We start from the raw sequence: 21,297 nt of genomic DNA, 5'->3' as shown, positions 1-21,297 counted from the left end.
CCAACGTGTCCTTCTTCCTCCGCGGTGCCCGACGACGAACCTCAATTTTCTTTCGATCCTTTCCATGTGGCATGAATTAATAAACGCGCATTGATTCTTTATTTAAAAACATTTATTAATCATTTTAAAATGGAATGTTAACTTAAACATTTACTTCGTTACACTTTGATAATAAAAAATTTTATTCTGTATTGAAATATAAAATGTTAAACGCACTGTAATTCTTTGGCCTTCGTCTGTTCTATTCAGACTTCTTGTTCTTGTCACGTGTTTTTATACAGTTCTTAATGATCCTTTTGAAATGGATCAAATAAAATGCACTTATGAGACGGAAAGGGCCCATGAGTACTGACTGTACAAATAATTCTGTAATCGAACCAACCGGTGCCATCCCGGAACACAAGACAGTTAGCATAAAACCTTCCACGCCGATTGTAGAGAAGAATTTTCCAGCCTAAAAGTGATTTGAGTTTTCACAGTTTTGCCAGTAAAACCAACACGTTCGTAGAATAAAGCTTTCGATCGACTTACCAGCGCATCTTTGAAAAGTTTATTGGCTACTACTTCCGGACTCACTAAGGAGCTGGTTTCTGATATGAGTTTTGTCTCGAGAGGTTTCGTTAACTCTTCTACAGCAAAACCTGGAGTATCTGTATCTGGAGGTAAACATAGAGTCACAGAAACATTATATGGCGTGAGTTCCATAGATATACTTTCTGCCAAACCTCGGAGGGCAAATTTTGTACTACAGTAAGCCGAATAGCCAAATATACCTGCAAGAAATAAATGTACATATTACAAATATAGCAAAACTTTTTGCTAAATATACAAAACGTACAACTACTTTAGAGAGTACATTATGCATTATTTTATACGTAAATTATAATGCTCAAAACTATACCTAATAATGCAGCTTGAGAAGAAGTTAAAACAATGATTCCTTCCTGAGTAGCTTTCATTCTTTGGACGACAGCTTTGGTGCAATAATAAGATCCAAGAAAATTAAGATCGATCATTTTCTTTAAGTCTGTCGCTCTTGTGTCTTCAATTTTACCACAAATTGCAGTACCAGCACAGTTCACTAACATGTATATCGGGCCCATAGTTCTTTCTAAATCGCTTAAAGCCTTTTCAACCGCTTCATAATCTTGACCGACATCGAGAGATAAATATTCAATTTTCTGTGTATCCTTATTTTTACACGCGTGTATTATTTCATTCCTTGCAGCTTCTAACTTTTGGACGTCTCTTGCAATTATTGTAACATGTGCCCCATGCTTGGCTGCAGTAATCGCCACACATTTTCCGATACCACTGGAACCACCAGTTACCTAAGGAATAATGTAACTTAATTTGATATTTACCAAATATTAGCAAACACTTAAACAAGCAAAATTCCAACAACATTAGTAGTTGTATTATTTCATTTATTTACAAAATAGTTTGAATAAGATGTAAATAAAACTTACAAGAGGTTAATTTTAGGTTATTTTAGGTTAGATTTTGATTACTTACAACAACGTGTTTGTTATTAACATTTTTTAAATGTCCTCGAGAAAAATAATATCTCACAAGCAAAAGTGTAATTAATATTAGAAGTAATATTGCCATCGTTCTTGTTATAGAAAGTAGCCGATGGTACTATTTCTCCGATAAGAATTTTTTTAATTCGTAGTGGTAATTGTAGGCTGCTGCATATTTGACCGATGAAATATAATTAATACCAATGTTTCAAAAATATATTAATATACTACAATTCCTAAAATTGAATTGCAAATATTTGGACACTTCTAACCAAATCTGTTGCTTTACCCGTAAACAATAGTTCAGCTGGGAACACATACATGTATACCTTATGTATGCTTTACAAGTATGTATACATTGTGCATATATGTATGTAGAAAGGTGAAATTCGTCAAGCTTTATCAAGCTAATATATAATTTAGTTGGTAATATATGTAGTTGTAAATATTTGCTGACTGGCAGATAAGCGTGTACAGTACATATCAGGTCCTATTCCTGTACCAAAGAAAATCAAATAGAGTATATTTAAATTTGATCCACGATCCACCCCTCTTTGTAAGTGAGCAGAGTTACCTTACATTATTTGTCGGTGTGACTTGTGTCATATGTAGTTGTACTAATGCTCTGTGTGAGGGCAGCACTGTTCCAGCAGTGAATCATCAGCCAATCAGAGCAAAGCAATTTCTGTTCCGACCCTTGCCAACTGAGCAAAATGCGACTTGAAGCCGTGCAGGAATAGGATCTTAATAGTAAATATTTGAATCGAATGGTTAGTTCATAGTTGCGGCGTCAGTGTTGTGCATACAACTGGAGCGAAATCATGTGTACACAATTTAGGGATCACCGGTGACATCTTACGATAATATTTGTGTATTACTGTTCATGTCTATACAAAAAATACAAGATACAAAATTTGTGAGAACATCTTGACACATACGGGATGCAATTAAAAAAAATTTCTCGAGTAACATTCAATTCATCAAATTGTGCATATCTGTTGAAACAAATCACGAACATCATGGTTTTAACAAGAACTTACCTCGTTAATATCTGTATACGGTTACTACCCCTTGCAACACCAGTGGACAGTATCGCCATCATGTAGATAATTACCCGAACCGATAACTGCACTAACCTACTCGAATTTAGCGGAATGCATCAATATGGCCTTTGGTAGTTCAGTCGCGCGACCGTTCGTTAATTATTTAAGTAATTTTACGGTACGTATAAGTGTATGTTGACATAAACATTTCGCCGAAATGAATATGTCAGTTGAGAAGAAAAAATACCCATCTGCACTGCCAACGAATTGGCCGACGAGGGATGAAACTACCAGGAAGAGCCAAAACCAATTGTCAACTACGGGGAAGGTTGACGTTTATTATTACAGGTGAGTCTCATACGCGACGATTTTTTATTCGGATTTCAATGACTCAAACTGACTATATATTATGCATGTGCGTCGCGAGAATTGAACAAAAACTGCTAAATCCTTCGCATTTGATAAATTTTCACTTAAATACGCTAATTCTAACCTCAATGTTATATGTTTATGGATACTATATTTTTTTTAGTCGTGGAGTCAGGAACGACGCGTCGTTGGTACCACCGATAAGGCAGACAGCGTCCATTTTTAAACAACCAGTCACAATTTATAAAACCCAGGAGGGAAAAGTGAAAGATATTAAGCATGGGAATCAAGAAAAACCAAAACAGGTAGTTTGTTTAACACATCTATCTGCTATACATATTTAATTATTGAAAATTTTTTAAGATAAATTGTGTTGACGTTTCCTAACATTGTTACTTTTTATCCAAAAATTTTTCTAAACTACATAATGACAACTTCATCTTATTCTATGATAAGTCACTTACAAACTTCACTAAGTCTTTTAACGATCACAATGTCTCCTTCCCGTGCATAGAAATATTACCCCAAGATTTAATCACTCGTCGCGAGCATAGAATATTAGAATTTCAATACCTTATTATGGCATTTAAGTGTATTCCTTGTAAATTCTCATGGTACAATCATCCGATCATTCATTTAGGAAGGAGCCGATAAAGCTGAAGGCAAATACGGCTCCCAAGATAAGCCTAAACAGGTAACATTGTTCGATGTGCTTATGGAATCATTATTAATTATGTGTTTGTCTCTTTCTGTCTACAAATCATCAATATTGTTGTACAAAATGTTATCGATATATAATTGATTATTATCAATTATTTTAGATGAAGTTGCGTAGTGCATGTTTCATTAGGAAATTCCGAAGGATGCGAAAATCTTACAGTAACGAAGATTATAACAAGCATAATTCTTTTGAGCAATATCTATAAAATATTATATTGAGTTATCTCTCGTCATCTATATATTTCCATTATTATAAATATAACACTTAGCCATTATAAAATTCACAACATTTAACTGTACATTCTAATTTTGCTTATAACTCGAAGCAAGTATATTTTGCTTGTGCAATTAGATCATCGTTATGCGTGTTAAGCATCAACATTTCCTTAAAAATAGTAATATTGTGCCATATAGGAACACCGTCGATCATACGCATTTAATAATTCTACGTCTTGCAGTTATTTTGGGAGAAACGTTTGGAGGGATTAAGGGCGTGTGATCCAGACGGTTTTGAATTCGACGCAATGGATTTACCAAAAAGTTTGAAACCAGTTGGACCATATATTACAGAAGAAACTCTTCTTCAAAGTGTTGCAACTGCTCTGCATGTTTCTTCGCAACCAGTCACTGGACAGACGGGTTCAAAAACAGCTTTAGAGAAGAATCCCGGGGTATTTCTTAATCCCGATCAACCCCTCGTACAGGTAGAATAGATATTTAGATATTGGATAGGGTGATACTTACAGTAAACTCTTAAAACTCTTAATAAATAGGTATCATGTTAAAAGTACACGTTAATGTTATCTTCACACCCTATATGATACAAGATATATGTACAAGAATATGTACCGGAGGTTCGAAAGGGTATACAGATAGCAACAAACCGTCAGTTATAACGAACAAACACGAACAACTTTATCGTTTACACGATAAAGGAAAACTGATGTTTGTTCCAGGCGGTCTCGATAGCGGACGACGACATCAAGAAGCAGGAGGACCGAGTAGCAATAGCGAGAAGAAAGTTGCAAGATGCGTTACGAGGGGTTCCTTCGTAAATTGTACAATTCCGTTTAGCTGTATTTCCATTCGCTCATCCCTAGTCTTAAGTTCGTCATAAATTATGTCACACCGGTTTTTATAATAAATGTTTTGTAAAGAAACAAACGTGACCACTGTATGATGCTTACAATGTAAGTTCGAGAAAAGAAACATAAATTGTTTTCAATTATCCCCTTTTCGCCACGTTTACTCTGTTTTCCTCGATCATTGAGCGCAAACCGATTTCGCAAATTGCTGGATCCCTGAAAGGGTCTCGAGCCGGCAAAATTGGCTGATTAGCTCGTAAGAAACGAAGAGCTCGCGTTGTTCAGCTGTGGCCGCCGTAAAATCCGATTTCTCTTTTCGTTACGAGCTGCTTACGATTCTGACAGGCGTGCACCGTGGTTAGCCGCCATCTGTCCGGATTTTCGGCGTACTCAGAAAATTGATCCGGGCCCCAGTGGTCACGAGAATTTGGGAATTCCTCGGATCATGGCTCGACAAGGGACGGGAAAGGGGCCGCATCTGGCTTCGCACGGACCGGAAACGAGACCGCACGAAATGATCCCTGAAGCACACAGTTCCGCGCGAGAAAAAGTAATAACATGCATGCAAACGCGCCATATGCGGCCGCATTATATTAATTGCGTCCAGCGCCCGGATATTTTTCCATCGTTTTAGAATCGTGCAAATGACGAAACTATCGCCTCGATCACAGCTATTGTTCCTAATTTAAAATACATTTCCGAGCACGTAGTGAAATGCCGTTTTTACAGTGGTTCTCCAAAAAACTACTTTACGCTTCTCCGCTTTTTGATTTTTCCGAATTGCCTGATTTTGGAAAAGAATCGCACAGCGATAAACTTGATCTCATTTGAAAGCTTGAAGCTTCTATTATTACCAGACATTGTTCATTTTCTTTCAACATGTTTCTGCATAATACAACAGATGGAAAAATGGCGATACGATCTTTCTTGAAAATGTTACGAATTGAAGCGTCTCCAAAATCATTGGAAAATTTTTATCGCGACTGATTCTAACACAAATTCGAAGATCGAAGTCTCCTCTTTATAACGACCCCTTTAACTTTGACGTGTGATTTTTTTTTAGTCGTTCTATCGAGCTTTGCACGAGAGGTGTATTTTACGGCAACATAAGGTGCACAAGGGCTTTCTTCTCAAGACCTCGTTCCTCGTTTCGGTTCAATAAAATGACTAAAGAAAACCGTGCACCAAGATCAATCTGTGGTAGATATATCCTTGAAAAAATGTTTCCGACGTGTTCGCAGATATTTAAACTTGCAGCATCTTCGAGTAAATCTGTTTCTTCGATTTTCATTATTTCAGAACGGTAAAATCGTTGCACCGCGTCTGCTTGACGAGAGCAAAGGGTTTAACAATTTCCATGACAACGATAAGCTAGACGCGGAGTCTACGAATAGCCGTTTAAAAAAAAGGAATCGCCGACCAAGGCAGAAATTAAAAAAAATAATAACCGACCGATGCCAGACGCAAACCAATGGTTGTCCGGACAGTCTCTGAACAGCTTGTATCACGTCAATCGCCTTGAAAGTCTCCTCCGATCGCGTTTCCACCTTAATTATCGGGGATCAAAATTCGTCTGGAGCGGAAACTATTTCTCAACTACTGGGGCTTAATGTTCCTGAAAGAGGAGGCGACGGCCGTTCTAAATCATCGGTTCGGGTTAGCCGAAAGTGGTCGGTCGAGTCGGCACGGGTCAACGAAACTGCAACCTTATGCCTTATGCGAGAGGATCCCACAGGACGCGAAAGTCAATGGCGTAGCCAGTGCAACGAGAGGAACGCCCGTGAGAGTACTAGGGCCTGTGCATAGCAAGAATGGTTCGTGTCGAGTAGCATGTGCGTACATACGTTCCCGAAACATCTTTCTCAGCGCGGACGACAGTAGCTTTCTGCCGTGCAGTTTTGTACGACGATGCCGAGCATCGTCGTCTGGGAATGGGTGCGTGCCCCGGACCCCGCAGTGCACAAAAGAATGCTCGGGCAGGTATACGGACGTCGGTTTTCAGGTAAGCACAAGCCAGGTAAGCCAGGTGGTAACCTCTTTTTTCACTCCGTCTGCCCTCTCCACTGCCATTCTCCGAATCCCGACCTCCGTCCTTTTCTCATCGTCGCTCAACAGCTGTTTCCCTGTTCGCAAAGGGTCGTTCTCCCTTATTGTCAACTGGCCCGGCGAGAGAGGGAGAGAAAGACGCACCGAGAGAACGAGAGAGAGAGAGAGAGAGAGAGAGCAGACCTTACGTCCTCCAGACGAAAGCACATGTCCCACTTTAAATCGTTATAATTCGTCGAACACGTTTGTAGATCCTGTCTAATCGGCCTTACGTGTTCACCTCTTTGGTAGTGTACCGCGTGTGCGTGATATGCCGCCGGAGGAAGTCTGATCGAGGATGTGACCCGAATATTCAGTACACATTGTCAAGGATACGATTAATTCAGCTTTTTAACAGCGCCGTCGATGCTTGGCATTGGGCCGGCCACTAAAAACGTATTAAAATCAGGTTTATTACAATTCGTTTTCTATCGATCGATGTACGTTTTATCGTGCTGCACAGTTTCGCATAATTAAAAATGTGCGGACGCAAACTGTTGTTATCGTTATTTAGAGTAGCCTCCGGATGACGAATGTAACAGGGCCCGAGAGAGCCGCCCTGTAATCCTGTTTTGAAGGATTTATGCATTAGATACTTTCATTTCGGTGTACAACCGTGATTGCATTATGAATATTCTGTATATCGTGTAACCGTGCCGTTTGCACGGGTCTCCCCCGTTCCTTATCGGAGGATATTATCAGCCGGCCGCAGAAATTCTTGCGGACGTTTCGTTACACTGTCACGGTTAGTCTCGAGCTTGCAAGTAAATATTTATATTGCTGTATACCTGTAGACTTTATTTCCTGCAGCAGGTTATAACGCAGAGTTTGTCGTACGCCGCGCGGCGTGAGATTATTCTGTTATGCTATACGAAGTAACAGCGCGCGCGCGCGCGGTAACTTTGCCTCGAGATATTTCTAAACGTTTAATTTCCACGACGATCGTCCAGCACCGCGCGATCACGGTAAAATTTCGTTCTCGATCATAGACCTTGGAAGTTTAAATTGCGCGCCGAATTTCGGTAGTATATAATTCAACTTCTAACGCAAACCGATAACGGCAGCCGTTCGGTACTATTCTCCTTACGCGATTTTAATGGTCGGTATCAATTTTATGTGTCGCGAACGAGCCATAAAATTAACCGGCTGCTTCGTAAAAGTTTGTTGCATAACTACACTCGGTTGCTTTCTTCGTTTTCCACCGGGATATTCTCGTGTACGAAAACTCTTCTCGTCGATTGCAACGAGGTAAAATCGCGGTAACGTCGAATCTCGCGTTGCGACCGGGATGTCGTGTCCTTCGAGATCCTGAAAACAACTTTTGCACGCCGCGATTCGATCGGCAAAGTGATATTTGGCATCTGCCAGTCCGGCGATTAGATCTCGGAAAAGTGTATCGAAGTAATTGCGCGTAGATACGGCGGTCGTTGCGACGCGACCGGCGACGCCGTTTCCATTTCGTTCGGCCCCACCGCGGACTTCCTCGAGAATTCCCACGAGCAAACCGACGACGAAAAGGCGAGAACAGTCGAACGCGTTAAACTGTATTCATTTCATGTAGTCGCAGTCGGTGCCCGATAAAACTCAATCCTTGCTTAAATGCCGTTGCGGTTGATAGAATATATGTGTTCGTGGTCAAGCGACAGAGAAACTGTAATCCGAGGCGAAAAGATCCACCGTGATCGTTTTATTCGCCTCGGCCGTCTCGCTGGAATTCGAACGACTCCGGGACTCCAGGTGCCGTTCTCCTGAGCCGATCGAATTCGCAGCTTTCTGCGAGATTAGATTCAGTTGTTTTCGCGTCCTGTACAATTAAGCACGCCGATCAGACAACCGAGACGTACAAACGATCGCGGGACGCGCGATGCTCGACGATGTCAATTTGTTCTACGGAAACGCTGTAAGCATCTCCAATCATTTTAAACGATCGAGTGGGTTGGAATAATGGTGGCATAGGTGACGTTTGAAATGAAAAACGAGGAGTATTATTGTCTACTAACGCGTGTATCGCTTATCGATCAAATTTATAACGAAGACAATTTAGAGTCAATTTGTGATAACTTTACGATTTATCTCAGTTGTCTTTTCAACATTTTGCCATGCATGGGTTACATTTTAGCCCTTGGCGCTCCGAAGGCTCCGCTACGGAGACATTTGTCATTTGTTCCGTAACTCCGAAGGCTCCGCTGCGGAGCCATTTTTTTCAGCATACGTTATCGTCGGCGTTAGCAATTGTTATCTGTAGTTAAAACGTGCTAAGTCTGTACCATTACGATTAAATCATTTTTTGACCTTTTCTATGGTTAGCAACATGGGGAAAAATAAATATTACGATGAGAATTTAGAGCCGAGCGATACCGAAGACGTATTTGATTTTGAAGAGTTAAAAGACATCGTGGAAGACGATGTTGGTTATGATTCTGACACTTCGAGTAGTAGTAGCGAAATTATACTACCAAAGAGACGAAGAATGAGAATTATCGAAAGCGAAAGAGAAGATTCGTTACAAGACTTGGATGAATGGCGCGATGTCACGGAAGAATTACATATTTCAGATAGAATACCTTTTAGTGTATTGCCACAGGTCATTGGACCACAAGTTCCTACAAACATCGAACAGCCGATACAATATTTTCAATTATTTTTCGCGGACGAATTGGTAAATGAAATTATAAAGGAAGCCAACAATTGCGCAGAAAATGTTCTAAACTTGAAAGAAACATCTAGTAACTCTATTTGGCAAAGTGAATACTGCGACACTTGTCCAAGTAAACCCAGAATGCACACGGGAGATTGTTACCAAAGTTATCGCACCATGATGAATTACAAAATTAAAAATTCATCTTTTATTTACAATAGGAAAATGTATATTTATAAAATAAATAAGATATCAAATGCATTCGCAAGGACGTGTAATCTTTTCCGCTCAAAATAAGACTTCCTTTATTTCGGGCGCTCCGCTCCAAAAAATGTGCCGGAGTTGCTTGTAGTGATATTTTTCAGAAAAACGCTATTCAACTTTATTTTAGAACGTCCGAAGAATATTTACGAATTTTTAATTTAATTTAATCATTAATCGAGCCGATTCCAGTAAAGATTAACGATAAAAAAATTCCGGCAAACTCGCGCGAAAGATATTTTTGTTTCAGTAATTCCGTATCCATACAGAATTCATCAGACGATTCGCAATGCTAATTTTATAATAAATCGCGTCAAAGAACACGAGGGATATATTTATTTAAGAATTGTGAAGAATATCATTAATAGTATCATTAATAGTAATTTGCTGCATGGAAATTTCGGTCACAATTCACGATGTCGATGCACCGACCTCGCGCAATGTTAAGTAGACACCATTACGATTAAAAGATTTTTTACCCATTTTTATATTTTGCAACATAAAACGAATAAAATCAAACGCTTTCGCAAGGACGTGTAATCTTTTCCGCTCAAAATAAGACTTCCTTTATTTCAGGCGCTCCGCTCCAAAAAATGTGCCGAAGTTGCTGGTAGGCGGTACTCGAGAAGCGCGCGGAGCGCCAAGGGTTAAGATAATTCGAAATTTTCGAAAAACTGACTCGCGCCGCTATGTTTCTAGCCCACTCGATCGTTAACATCGAAATCTTGATTAGTCTTAGAGTGCAAAAGTAACCTCGGGGAACAGGTGCAATTCAACCTCTTTGTTACACGCCCTTATCTTATCGAACGCAGTAGATGCTACAGTTGGTAAATATTATTGCTCGGCGTTGATTCATCATTTGTCTATCTTATTTCAACGAACCAGCCGCATCGCGATCTATGAATAAACGATAACGGTGCACGTTTGAGCGTAGCGAGTTTTTCACGGACTTCTAATATCGAGTGTACGCTTATTCCGTTTATCCGCGGTCTCAGCCGGTAATTCAGCCGGCAAAGGTGTACACTTTGGTGCAACGAACACCTACAGACACGTCCATCGGACACGCTTGGAGGAGCCGTACCGAGAATACCCACGCGGACGTGTTCCGACTGCTGGACTCCGAAACAAGAAAATAATGTAAGCGACTAATTAATCGACTTCGCCGGGCGAGATGCGGTGGAAAATATTAGAGGATAGCCGATAGTCCCCCGGGTGATTTTATAGGCAGCGTACGCGTTCGCGGGTCGCTATGAAAGTGTTCGCCGGGCGACTCGCTCGCGAACGCATCGCGAGTCTCTCTACAGTTCCATGAACTAAAATTGGATGGAACGATTCTATCTAGCACGTATCGTCAGATTGTATCTCTGGTTATGTCGAACCGCATTCGCGTATAAATAGAAGCGCCACTATGTCCTGTTATCGATCTTTTGAGGCGGGGGTTCGACCGAGGATGGCCGGGTTGACCGCACACACGGAGGACGGCGGCCCTTCGGTCGGAGTTATCGACTGAAAAGCATTCGGGCATTCCGAGGAGCGCGAGTATTAAATGCACGCCGAAAACGCGCGGCAAATTGTTCGCGATCGACGGTCAGTTTGATCACAAAAGCCGGATTAACCGCGTTGGCCCGCGAAAAGTACCGAGGAAGAAATAAGCATTCGGAGAAGGAGGGGGGGGGGGGGGCTTAACCCTAGAAAGATAACCATACGACAACGTACGTAAAAGATAACCATACGCTTCAGAGGCGCATGCTTTTCTAAGGCGTCAATTTTATACTAACAATGGATATTTATTGAAGTTAATCTAGTCATTTTAAAGGTTTGGCATTATCGTAAAAATAAAATGCATTTATATTATATTTTTTTATATTTTAAGTAATTTTAAACTTAAATCGCTAGACCTCTATGAAAAATTAACAAAAATCAACAGTCTTCGCAGGCGCCTCTGCGACGTAGGTTATCTTTCTCGGGTTAATGGAGTAGTCCCCGAGCGGCACCGCGAACAACATAATAAAATTTAGAAGCCGATCGGGCCGACCGCTTTGAAAAAACACGCGCGACGATGACCGACGCGCAGGTCCGCCTTTCTGCCTCTCTACCCTTTTAACAACGAGGAAACACGGCCCGCGGCGGCGTCGAACGTCCACGTCGGCCAGCATGGAAAAACTTTTATACGCCGTTTCGTACCCCTAATTTACTTTATGTCTTTATAACTTTTTCAACGGAGAAGTTAATACACCCATTCTGCACCGGATAATCCGTGTATCGTTAACACCTGAAATATGATCTTCGATAACTGTATTTCTCGGATATAAACTTTCGCGGACGCGATCCTTTATCTTTGCGCAGCGAGCACAATGCTTGTTATTTCCATTTGGGGTTTCGGCCGATTCGGGATTAGGCTTTACAGTCTCGTAGAAGCTATTACGATTTAAATCTATTCATGTTTATGCTTCATTAACCGGTGAAAGTTTTTACTGTTCCATTCAAACGTATAGCTAATTACGTAACGATATTACGGTGCCGTTTACTATCGTTGAAAAGTGCAAGCGCTCCGGCTACAGTAACGTCTCCCTAACTGACGCTCGGATCGTGCAGAAAAATGGACAATTTGAGAAGAGAAGACACGATTCTTCGATTCTTGCGAGTTATTTTTGTACTTACGAATTGTCAACAATTATAAAAACGGGCCGCAAGGCTCGAATAACATTAGGTTGGGGAATAAGTTCGTATTTTATATTTTCGTTTTTTTATATTTTCTTTTATTTTACAACGATCTTTTGCTGTTTGACAAAGTGTACAATATCCATTCGATAGAGCTCTTTCTGCTCTACAAAACTGTGCCAATCGTCTTTTTGAGTAATTTAATTTTTGATTACTTTTAAGGCTTAGAAATGGAATATCCAGGAGGTAAAAAGCAACGTTTTCGACACCTTCTCTTCTTCGCTTTTCATCGAGGCCAAAAAGCTGCCGAAGCAGCCCGGGACATTTGCAACGTATACGGAGAAGGTGTCATAGACGAGTCTACAGCACGAAAATGGTTTGCGAAGTTCAAAAATGGCGATTTTAACGTCGACGACACGTCCCGCGGCGGAAGACCTTCCGAATTCGATGAAGAGCGTCTCGAAGCACTTTTGAAGGAGGACGGTCACCGAACGAGTCGTGAATTGTCCGAAAAAATGAACTGCGATCATAAAACGATTCTCGATCATCTTCATTCGATGCATCGCGAGCTTAACGAAAACAACAAAGAAAATCGCCTTCAAATAAAAACGCTACGAACTTATTCCCCAACCGAATAGTATCTTCTCTTCCAAAATTCTCCATTTTTGTGGACAATCCGAGCGTCGATTGGAGAGACATTACTGTAATCTAGTTAGACTGCTCACTAAATTCCGTACGGTGTGCTGTTTGCGTCGCGAACGGTCCCCGACGAGGGAACAAGGACATGAAAGTCGATAATCGTTTCAGAGAATTTGAAACGTTGCGCGCGGACCACCCTGCACGATGTGGAAACACGGACAAGGCGGGTGTCAATTAATAAAGTTTCAAGATCGGAACACGGTTTTCTGGTAAAAACCGTGTCGAACCGAAACCGGATCGAACACTCCATTTTTCAGGCGTCGGCCCCGAGAATACAATCAATTTCAGCGAGATCCAGCGGATAAACATCATCGGCTTGCAAAAGGCCTTTGAAAGGAGGCGTTGGTCCATCGCTCTCCGCGGAAGAACAGCTGGGGGACCTTCGACTCCCAACTGCTATACGTAATCGATGTCGACTGACTTTCTCTCTCGTGGGCCTGCCAGACGAGACGGCCGGATAGGAGAGAACACTGTCCACGGATTTGTCGGTTCGATCTTTCTTTCCAGAAACCGTCTGCTCGGCTTCCTGCGTTCCAGTTTCCAAGCAGACTCCGAATTTTACTAGACTAGAACGCACCTCCGCTCTGAATATTCAAGCAATCTGTTCTTATCACAGGCACCGTTAACTATGCTTACTATATTCGTAGCTCGTATCGCACGTGTGTCGGTAACGTGAATATTCATTATCGAATTTGCAAATATGCTGCAAATATTTCAGGGAATTCATCGAAACAACAGTTTCATCAACATTTCTTGATTTTTAATTCTTCTCTTCCATATCGAATAGTTACAATTTACTCGCCGGAGAGTTTAGGAACGTTTACTCGATGTATCTTTTCCTATTTGCATACGGTTTAAATGTGTATCAGAGTGTGTGCTACAGATATTTCGGAACAGTCGCTGTTTTCTATCTGGACAAAACCATATTTCACGTAACTAAAAATACATGGAAAATGTACTAAAAATATATATACAAAATGTAAATATTTTTTTAAACGCACAGCGTGTCCCACCGAAGATCGAGCACATAAATATCTCTTTTTATCCGGAAACATATAGGAGCGAGTTTCATTTATTTCAGAACAGGAGTGTCGTGCATAGGAAACTCTTTTCAAATATTTTTTACGGTGCAAAATATATTCCATCTTCTTTAGTTGCATCGCATAGCACGAATTAAGTGTATTTAAATGTTTCTAACTCGCGACCTCATCGTTAAAAAATATACGGAAAAAAGTACACGCTATCTGACAGAAACTAAAAGCGATATAAAAGAATTTCTAGGAAGCAATCATAATCGTTTAAAATCTTCGATATAGTTAGGTGTGTGATTTCAGTTAACCCCTTGTCGTACTTCGACGAGTCCGACTCGTCATGAAAATTTCTATTAATAACTTATCGAGTGTGGATGATATTCTGTCCACTAAAATTGGAATAAAATTCTAATCTCTTGTCATAACTATTTAAACATTCGAGTAAAATTAGGCACACGACAAGCATCAATTTTCTTTCCCTTCCAAGAAATTATTGCAATCGAAGAATTTCGAATCGCAGTAACCGCGAAGAAAATGGTACATCAAGGGGTTAAGACACGCCGTATACATGTGCATTAAATACAAGCCGACTACAAAGATCCCAAGGATGTTTTCTCACTGTAAGTTTGAACTCTTGCACGAGCGATCTATTATTTGAAAATTATTCTCGTCGGCGCCGTCTCCTTAACATTTCTCATATCGAGCATCCCCCTCCCCTCTATTCGAATCAATTAGTAATACGACATGGTTCCCGCTCCATCGACACCCTAATGCGTTCCCTCCCCTGCTCCGACAATATGGTCTTCGAAATTTCTCCCGCGTCATCCGTCGAACAAAGCGTGTTCCACGCAAATCACCGACTGATCTTGATTTTCCTCGACACTCGAAGTCATTAAACTTCCGTTCCCGCATAGAACGTCGACGAATCCAGATGCGCGCGCGCACACCGGCGCGTCGTGTGTGTACACAAGCGTCCACGTGGATGCGTGGTACACACGGGAGGCCTTTAAAGCTCGGCCATGGTTTCCGTCTGACCCCATTGTTCGTTCGGCTCCGAGGCCAGAAAAAAGTTGCTCAGATCGAAATCTATTGAACCGTCTGAAAAGCGAACCTTTTCTTCTCGTCTCGCAGCGCGCTCCCTTTTCTGCGTCCTTCCTCGTCGTCCTGTTCCTCTCCGTCTCCTTCCACTTTCGAATCCGCAGCCTCCTCCGACTCTCCATCGATCCCGCTCCCGTTCCCCGTTCCCTGTTCCCGGTCCCTTGCGTCGCGACGATCCCGTCTCTCTCCCCCTTGTTCCACGGGCTTCAAATTCGTCAGGGGTGTCGCAAGATCCGTTCGCGGCGAACGATAGTCGCAGGCCCGCGAAATGTCAAAACCGCGCACAACACGCGGCGAATCGCATAATGCTTCGTTTTCTCGCGAAACGGGTTTCAAGGCGAGAGAAATTATCCTCGTAACGAGAACTTCGCTCGAATGCGGCGGCTGAGCAGATCGACTTCTTCCTCGCGAAGCGCGGCGATGCTTCTCGCGCAGGAAACGGCCGGATTAAAGAACTTTCGCAGAATGCGACGCGTATGTCTCAGATTATTTTAACTCAACCTCCCGTATCCGAAGTTCCATTTTTCGAATATTCTACCATTTGAACGTTCCATTACCAGAACAGCGTTCCGTGGCAATATTTACGAACCGCGCGCGTATTACAGTAATGTCTCTCTAATTGACGCCCGGATCGACCACAAAAATTGACAATTTGGGAAGAGGAGATACGATTGTTCGAGCCTTGCGGTTTATTTTTATAGTTATAAATAGGCCCACAATTGTGAAAACGAGCCGCAAGGCTCGAATAATCGTATCTCCTCTTCCCAAATTATCCATTTTAGTGGACAATCTGAGCGTCAGTAAGGGAGACATTACTGTATACTGCTCTACGTTCGACCAAATGTATCCTAAACAGGGTAATTTAGTATTAACACTATGCCGTCCGTTGCCACCACTTTGGTGCCATTTTAAAAAACTGAAATAACATTTGAACTATATTTCTTGGGTGTTAGAAGGCATCAAAATAACTATAGCATTGTGCTTATTTAACTAAGAATCAAGTACGAAAATTCTTGGATGACATATCTTAATTTTAGGAATTTATATTACCGCCGTCTTCGACATTTTTTTTTAAATCTAAAATTTCCAAGCTATTATGCCGGCGTCAAACAAAAGAATCATACCTAAGATCTGCGGACGGCATAGTGTTAAGCTGTCAGCGTACACTATTACAATGGGAACGAAACGAAAACGCGCGGTTCTGAATATCGAAACTAAATATAAAATAATTAAAGCGCTCGGACGTGGTGAAAGTGCGACGGTATTGCATAAATGCGTAAATAAATTGTTAATTTTATTTTCTTTATGTAATGAATCTAAGTCCTTTTTCAAATCCATCGACGAATTATAAAAGCTCTTGTGTGCACAGTTAAAAATTTAAGTTTTCGTTCGAATAAATGAAATTCAATGTAAAAATATTGTTTATTCTATAATATTATCCGAAAATTTCTTTACCCGAATTGTTTCAATTTTTTGGAGATAAATTTGTCTCCCTGCAATTTCGGATACGAGAGGATCCACTGTATTTTCAAAATTGACATTTTCTGTTTCATGAACTCTTTATCGATGCAATCTTTCATCAAATCTTATTTAACGCTAAATCCTCCGCAAACGAGTAACCGGATTCTCATTTTAGAATTACTACTACTTTGTAAATACGTTCGAGTTTTTCGTAGGCAATCAGAGAAAATTCTCCGAGTGCAAAGGTTTGATCTAGGTAACCGACGTTTTGTCCAAGTCTTTACGACTTTGATGCTTTTAGACTGATTCGAAAACTGGATTACTCTGGAACTAACGTCATTATGGAATACGTAAGGTCGACAAATAAGATTTTCATTGAATTTGATTTTTCGGTTCGATGCAGTATAAGCTTGCTCGGCGAAACTATAACAATATTGTAATTTAAATAAATTGTCTTCTTCAGCGACGGTTTATTTTATGATTTAGTCGAAGACGTCTTCAAACATGCACGAAAGGATCTTCAAGCCCTACAAAATGTTCAAACCTGAACACGTGACTGTTTCGACATATGGGCGACTAGGAAAGATATATATATATATATTTTTTTTAGTGCACTGTGTGTGCACGCTACTTATCATCCTATTTGTAATAACAATGATTAGACCGAGGATTTTTATGCGAAAAGAATATTCTGTATTAATCGCGAAACATGGGAACAAAATATAAATTCCTGCTTCCCTTCTTAAATTCTGTTAATCTTTCTTCGTTTTAACAAAATCCATAGTCCAATCGAATAAATGAAATTCAATGTAAAAATATTGTTTATTCTATAATATTATCCGAAAATTTCTTTATCCGAATTGTTTCAATTCTTTGGAGATAAATTTGTCTCCCTGCAATTTCGGATACGAGAGGTTCCACTGTATTTTCAAAATTGACATTTTCTGTTTCATGAACTCTTTATCGATGCAATCTTTCATCAAATCTTATTTAACGCTAAATCCTCCGCAAATCCTTGACATAACCTTACATTTAATCCACTGTAATATCTTAAACATTTTTATCCTACGATTCGTTGCATCGCACGTTGAACAACAAATGTCGAGCGCGCGCAAATGCGAATTACCTGTCCAGAAGATGAACTGTGATTGTGCCGAAGGGTGCTTCGAATCTTTACTACAATCGTATCCCACAGAACGTTCCTCCACCGTTTTCCACATCTTGAACGCATCGGAAGTGTCGGCTATAAACTCGAAGGGCAGCGCGCGCGCCATTCTGCAATCACACCTGTTCGCAAATAAATCTTCCATCGGATTCTACAAAGCTGCGTCGTGGGCGCACGCCGCACAAAGACTGTATTTCTAATCGGGGTGAAATTTCCGCACGGAAATACCGTATTAGGCCATATTCCGCTCGAGAAAAGGGGCAACGGAAACTACGGGCCGACGAAACCTTGCTACAGGAGATGCATTTGCTTTGAACATTTCTATACTATTGGTTTCCTTTCAACTTCCAATCTTTATCCCAAATGGACTCAAAAGTGATCGAACTGTAATCAACTGAAACATTTCAAGATTTAAGATAAATGTTTGCTCTGATCTGCAAAGTTAAAATTCTTAATCTTGATTTTGTAATCTTTATTTTAATTAATTTTTAACTTTGATTTTTTTACTTTGATTTCTTAACTTTGATTTCTTAATTTTGATTTTTTAATTTTGATTTTACAACTTTGATTTCTTAACTTTAATTTTTTAATTTTGATTTTTCAACTTTGTTTTCTTAACTTTGATTTTACAACTTTGATTTCTTAACTTTGATTTTTTAATTTTGATTTTGCAACTTTTATTTCTTAACTTTGATTTCTTAACCTTGATTTCTTAACTCTGATTTTTTAATTCTGATTTTTTAATTCTGGTTTTTCAACTTTGATTTTGCAGCTTTGATTTCTTAACTTTGATTTTTTAATTTTGATTTTTCAACTTTGATTTCTTAACTTCGATTTTTTAACCTTAATTTCTTAACTCTGATTTTTTAACTTTGATTTTTTAATTTTGATTTTTCAACTTTGATTTTTTAACTTCGACTTTTTAATTTTGATTTTTCAACTTTGTTTTCTTAACTTTGATTTTTTAACCTTGATTGTTTAACTCGGGTTATTAAATTTCGAACGCTTCAGATAGATCAATTTATCCGTTAAGTTTTACTGCCTTGGAATTCTAAAGTGTACTAGCAAGAGTACATTATTACCTAAATTAATGGTTCTACTAGACAGCTAAGAGACTGAAGTTGCTGATGCACTACATAAATTGAAGACTGCGGAGGATGAGGTGTTATGTTACAGTCGTGAAGTTTCGTGTAAATTGAGTTTAAAGTTCAGTAACACATGCAACTTGTGTAACGCATGCCTCTCATCCCCTCCGCATTAGTACATTATGCGACAGAACAATGTGAAATTAGAGATTCTACGAAAGAACATCTCGCATCGCTTACGAGTATGACAATTCTATTTTCACCAGAACGCTGCGGAACAACTTCTTCTTCGTTCGCTGTGTTAACAAAAAAAAAAAACTTGCCGCGTGTCCTCGTATCTTCTATATTGCCAGCGAACTTTTGCTATACATAGGGCACGTGCAGACAATGCTGTTTCACAACAGTCTCGAATTCTCTGTATTTATTTTTTGCACGCTTCGCCTATCAATCGAGGAAAGAATTCACGCGACTTTTTTCTCGCATCTGACCGGGTGTGGGAGGGGGGAGATTGAAATGTTTTTGACTTCTCGCGTCCGAGGATCTCGTTTCCATGTGAAACATTGCACAGTGGTTCGATTATAGCCGATAAAATTGTTAAGTTTCCATCATTTTCTGTAACATATTTTTAAAATAGAACTCTAACCGCAAGCTTGCATCTTGTCAGAAAATTCAACCAAAATTGTTTCAAAATCTAGAATTCGTCGGTAAAACAATGTACAATGAATTTGTCCCGATCGTTTTGAAGAGTGAACTTTCTAGTTTCGCACGCATAGGTTCAATTTTCGCGAACATGCTTCTTCACTAACCGCAATCGAGCGAAAATATGGCGACACATTCTCGTCCAAAACATTTCTTTTTGATAAAAGTCTATTTATTTTAGCGTGGTTGCGTTAACTGCGAGGTCGTTAGCGGCCACATGTCTTACGATTAACTATATATAATAATAAATATATATAATAATATATAATATTATACACTATATATAATTATACACTAATAATATATACACTATACACTATATATAATAATACACTAATAATATATACACTATACACTATATATAATAATATGTAATATAATAATACATTATAAATAATAATATAAACGTTGAAAGCAATAACGTTGGCTTTTATATTGCGAAGTTTTGATCAAATGCCGTTAATCCGTAAATTTATAATAAATTTATTAACAGTGGCTTTTTGGTTCCGGTAAACTAATTTAACATTTGTCATCGCAGGATATTAGATTACAAGCTTCTTTTGCAGCTTTATCGGCAGCTTCGTTGCCAGCGAGGCCAACATGTCCAGAAATCTGTGTATTTTAATTGGTAAAAAAAATTAGTAAATATAATAAGTAAACATAATTAGTAAATATAAATATATAATTAATAAATATAAATATATAATTAGTAAATATAAATATAATTCTTCAGCGTTTTTCTTAAAAATGTCACTGTTACGTAGTAAAAAAATCCGGAAAGTCCACGCTTCGTGAGTTGTTCAATACTTCGAACGCGGCTCGAGTCCGTCCCAACCTTCTGTCAAAGCCTCGTGCCGCGGGCTCTCGAACTTCGCGCCCTCGCCTCTCATTGGTCAGTGCTTTTCGTTAATAACTCGTAAACAAAGCCGCAGATTGCATTTTCGCAAAGGGAAAAGTTGCTTAGAATGATCTCAGCTACCCTATATTTCCGTATTACAAGACATTTTTGGGACACTCTGTATATTAGATTAATACATTTGTTTTCATGCGACTCAAATATTTGAAAAAGCTCGAAGATATTTTTCTCCGACTGTATGATCTTCCATTAGCTAAAATCCCCGTCTGGCCCCGTTCCTCGGAGGGATCGATGGATCGCGTCTTCGAGAAGGGCGGAAGGGTGACAAGTCCGTTGTAAATGTGGTCGGAAGGAGCACATTTCGCGAATGAACCGAGCGCGGTATATTTAGCGACACCGCCGTTTATCCGCGCTATCATCATTTACCATGCTATTTATGTGTTTTCGCCGTTGTACAACGGCCTTACGACCGCTGGCCATGCCGATGCTCCCCGATGCACGGAGCCGCGTGGGCGGCCGCGGGATTTCGCGGCTAACCAGATATTCGGGGATAGTCGATCAACATTATGGACACCGCGATTGCTCGGCGACGCTCGCGAATTGAAACTCGTACTAAACGGCCACCTTCCGTTATCTAACTCTCGCTCGCGAGGCAATTAACGGCGCGGCGGCGTGTCGCGCGAACGCTGCGCGTGTGGGACTTCGGTCCAAGATACGGCGGGCCGGCGATTAACCGAATCGTTTGCGCGTTCGGAATTCTTTGATTGTTCATTTGGAAAATTGCCCCGGCTGATTCGAAAGTTGCGCGTGCCGCTTGA

General features: G+C 40.1%; 2 protein-coding genes across 5 annotated transcripts; one reads left to right on the top strand and one right to left on the bottom strand.

Moving 5' to 3' along the window:
• Positions 1 to 94: 94 nt before the first annotated feature.
• On the bottom strand, positions 95 to 2,121 carry Kdsr (3-ketodihydrosphingosine reductase). 2 transcript variants are annotated; one of them, XM_076520798.1, is made up of 5 exons: positions 2,103 to 2,121; positions 1,573 to 2,019; positions 902 to 1,331; positions 532 to 773; positions 95 to 454 (listed from the first exon to the last, which is right to left on the bottom strand). In XM_076520798.1, the coding sequence occupies exons 2-5, from the start codon at positions 1,609 to 1,611 to the stop codon at positions 242 to 244; spliced, it is 924 nt and encodes a 307-aa protein (XP_076376913.1). In that variant the 5' UTR covers positions 1,612 to 2,019; positions 2,103 to 2,121; the 3' UTR covers positions 95 to 241. The 2 variants fall into 2 exon arrangements, with proteins under 2 accessions (XP_076376913.1, XP_033331095.1); XM_033475204.2 differs by lacking the exon at positions 2,103 to 2,121 and having other exon boundaries at positions 1,516 to 2,019.
• A 210-nt stretch (positions 2,122 to 2,331) lies between these two features.
• MBD-like (methyl-CpG-binding domain protein 2) lies at positions 2,332 to 4,883 on the top strand. 3 transcript variants are annotated; one of them, XM_033475207.2, is made up of 5 exons: positions 2,332 to 2,914; positions 3,099 to 3,240; positions 3,576 to 3,629; positions 4,114 to 4,326; positions 4,612 to 4,883. In XM_033475207.2, exons 1-5 carry the CDS (start codon positions 2,784 to 2,786, stop codon positions 4,708 to 4,710), a joined length of 639 nt encoding a protein of 212 aa, XP_033331098.1. In that variant the 5' UTR covers positions 2,332 to 2,783; the 3' UTR covers positions 4,711 to 4,883. The 3 variants fall into 3 exon arrangements, with proteins under 3 accessions (XP_033331098.1, XP_033331097.1, XP_033331099.1); XM_033475206.2 differs by having other exon boundaries at positions 2,340 to 2,914; positions 4,114 to 4,359; XM_033475208.2 differs by lacking the exon at positions 3,576 to 3,629 and having other exon boundaries at positions 2,355 to 2,914; positions 4,114 to 4,359.
• The last annotated feature ends 16,414 nt before the right edge of the window (positions 4,884 to 21,297 follow it).

Source organism: Megalopta genalis, chromosome 4 (assembly GCF_051020955.1).
Source record: "Megalopta genalis isolate 19385.01 chromosome 4, iyMegGena1_principal, whole genome shotgun sequence".
Classification (NCBI taxonomy): Eukaryota; Metazoa; Arthropoda; class Insecta; order Hymenoptera; family Halictidae; genus Megalopta; species Megalopta genalis.
The sequence above is the reverse complement of the archived record's forward strand: the minus strand, read 5'-3'. Positions and strand labels throughout refer to the sequence as shown.

What these genes read in the sequence shown, in the direction of transcription:
- Kdsr (XM_033475204.2), bottom strand. Translation starts at nt 1,611, where the DNA reads ATGGCAATATTACTTCTAATATTAATTACACTTTTGCTTGTGAGATAT. An exon ending in TTCTCAAGCTGCATTATTAG is followed by an intron (nt 774 to 901) that starts GTATAGTTTTGA and finishes TATTTCTTGCAG; the next exon opens with GTATATTTGGCTATTCGGCT. An exon ending in AACTTTTCAAAGATGCGCTG is followed by an intron (nt 455 to 531) that starts GTAAGTCGATCG and finishes AATCACTTTTAG; the next exon opens with GCTGGAAAATTCTTCTCTAC.
- MBD-like (XM_033475206.2), top strand. Translation starts at nt 2,784, where the DNA reads ATGAATATGTCAGTTGAGAAGAAAAAATACCCATCTGCACTGCCAACG. An exon ending in GTTGACGTTTATTATTACAG is followed by an intron (nt 2,915 to 3,098) that starts GTGAGTCTCATA and finishes TATTTTTTTTAG; the next exon opens with TCGTGGAGTCAGGAACGACG. An exon ending in ATCAAGAAAAACCAAAACAG is followed by an intron (nt 3,241 to 3,575) that starts GTAGTTTGTTTA and finishes TCATTCATTTAG; the next exon opens with GAAGGAGCCGATAAAGCTGA.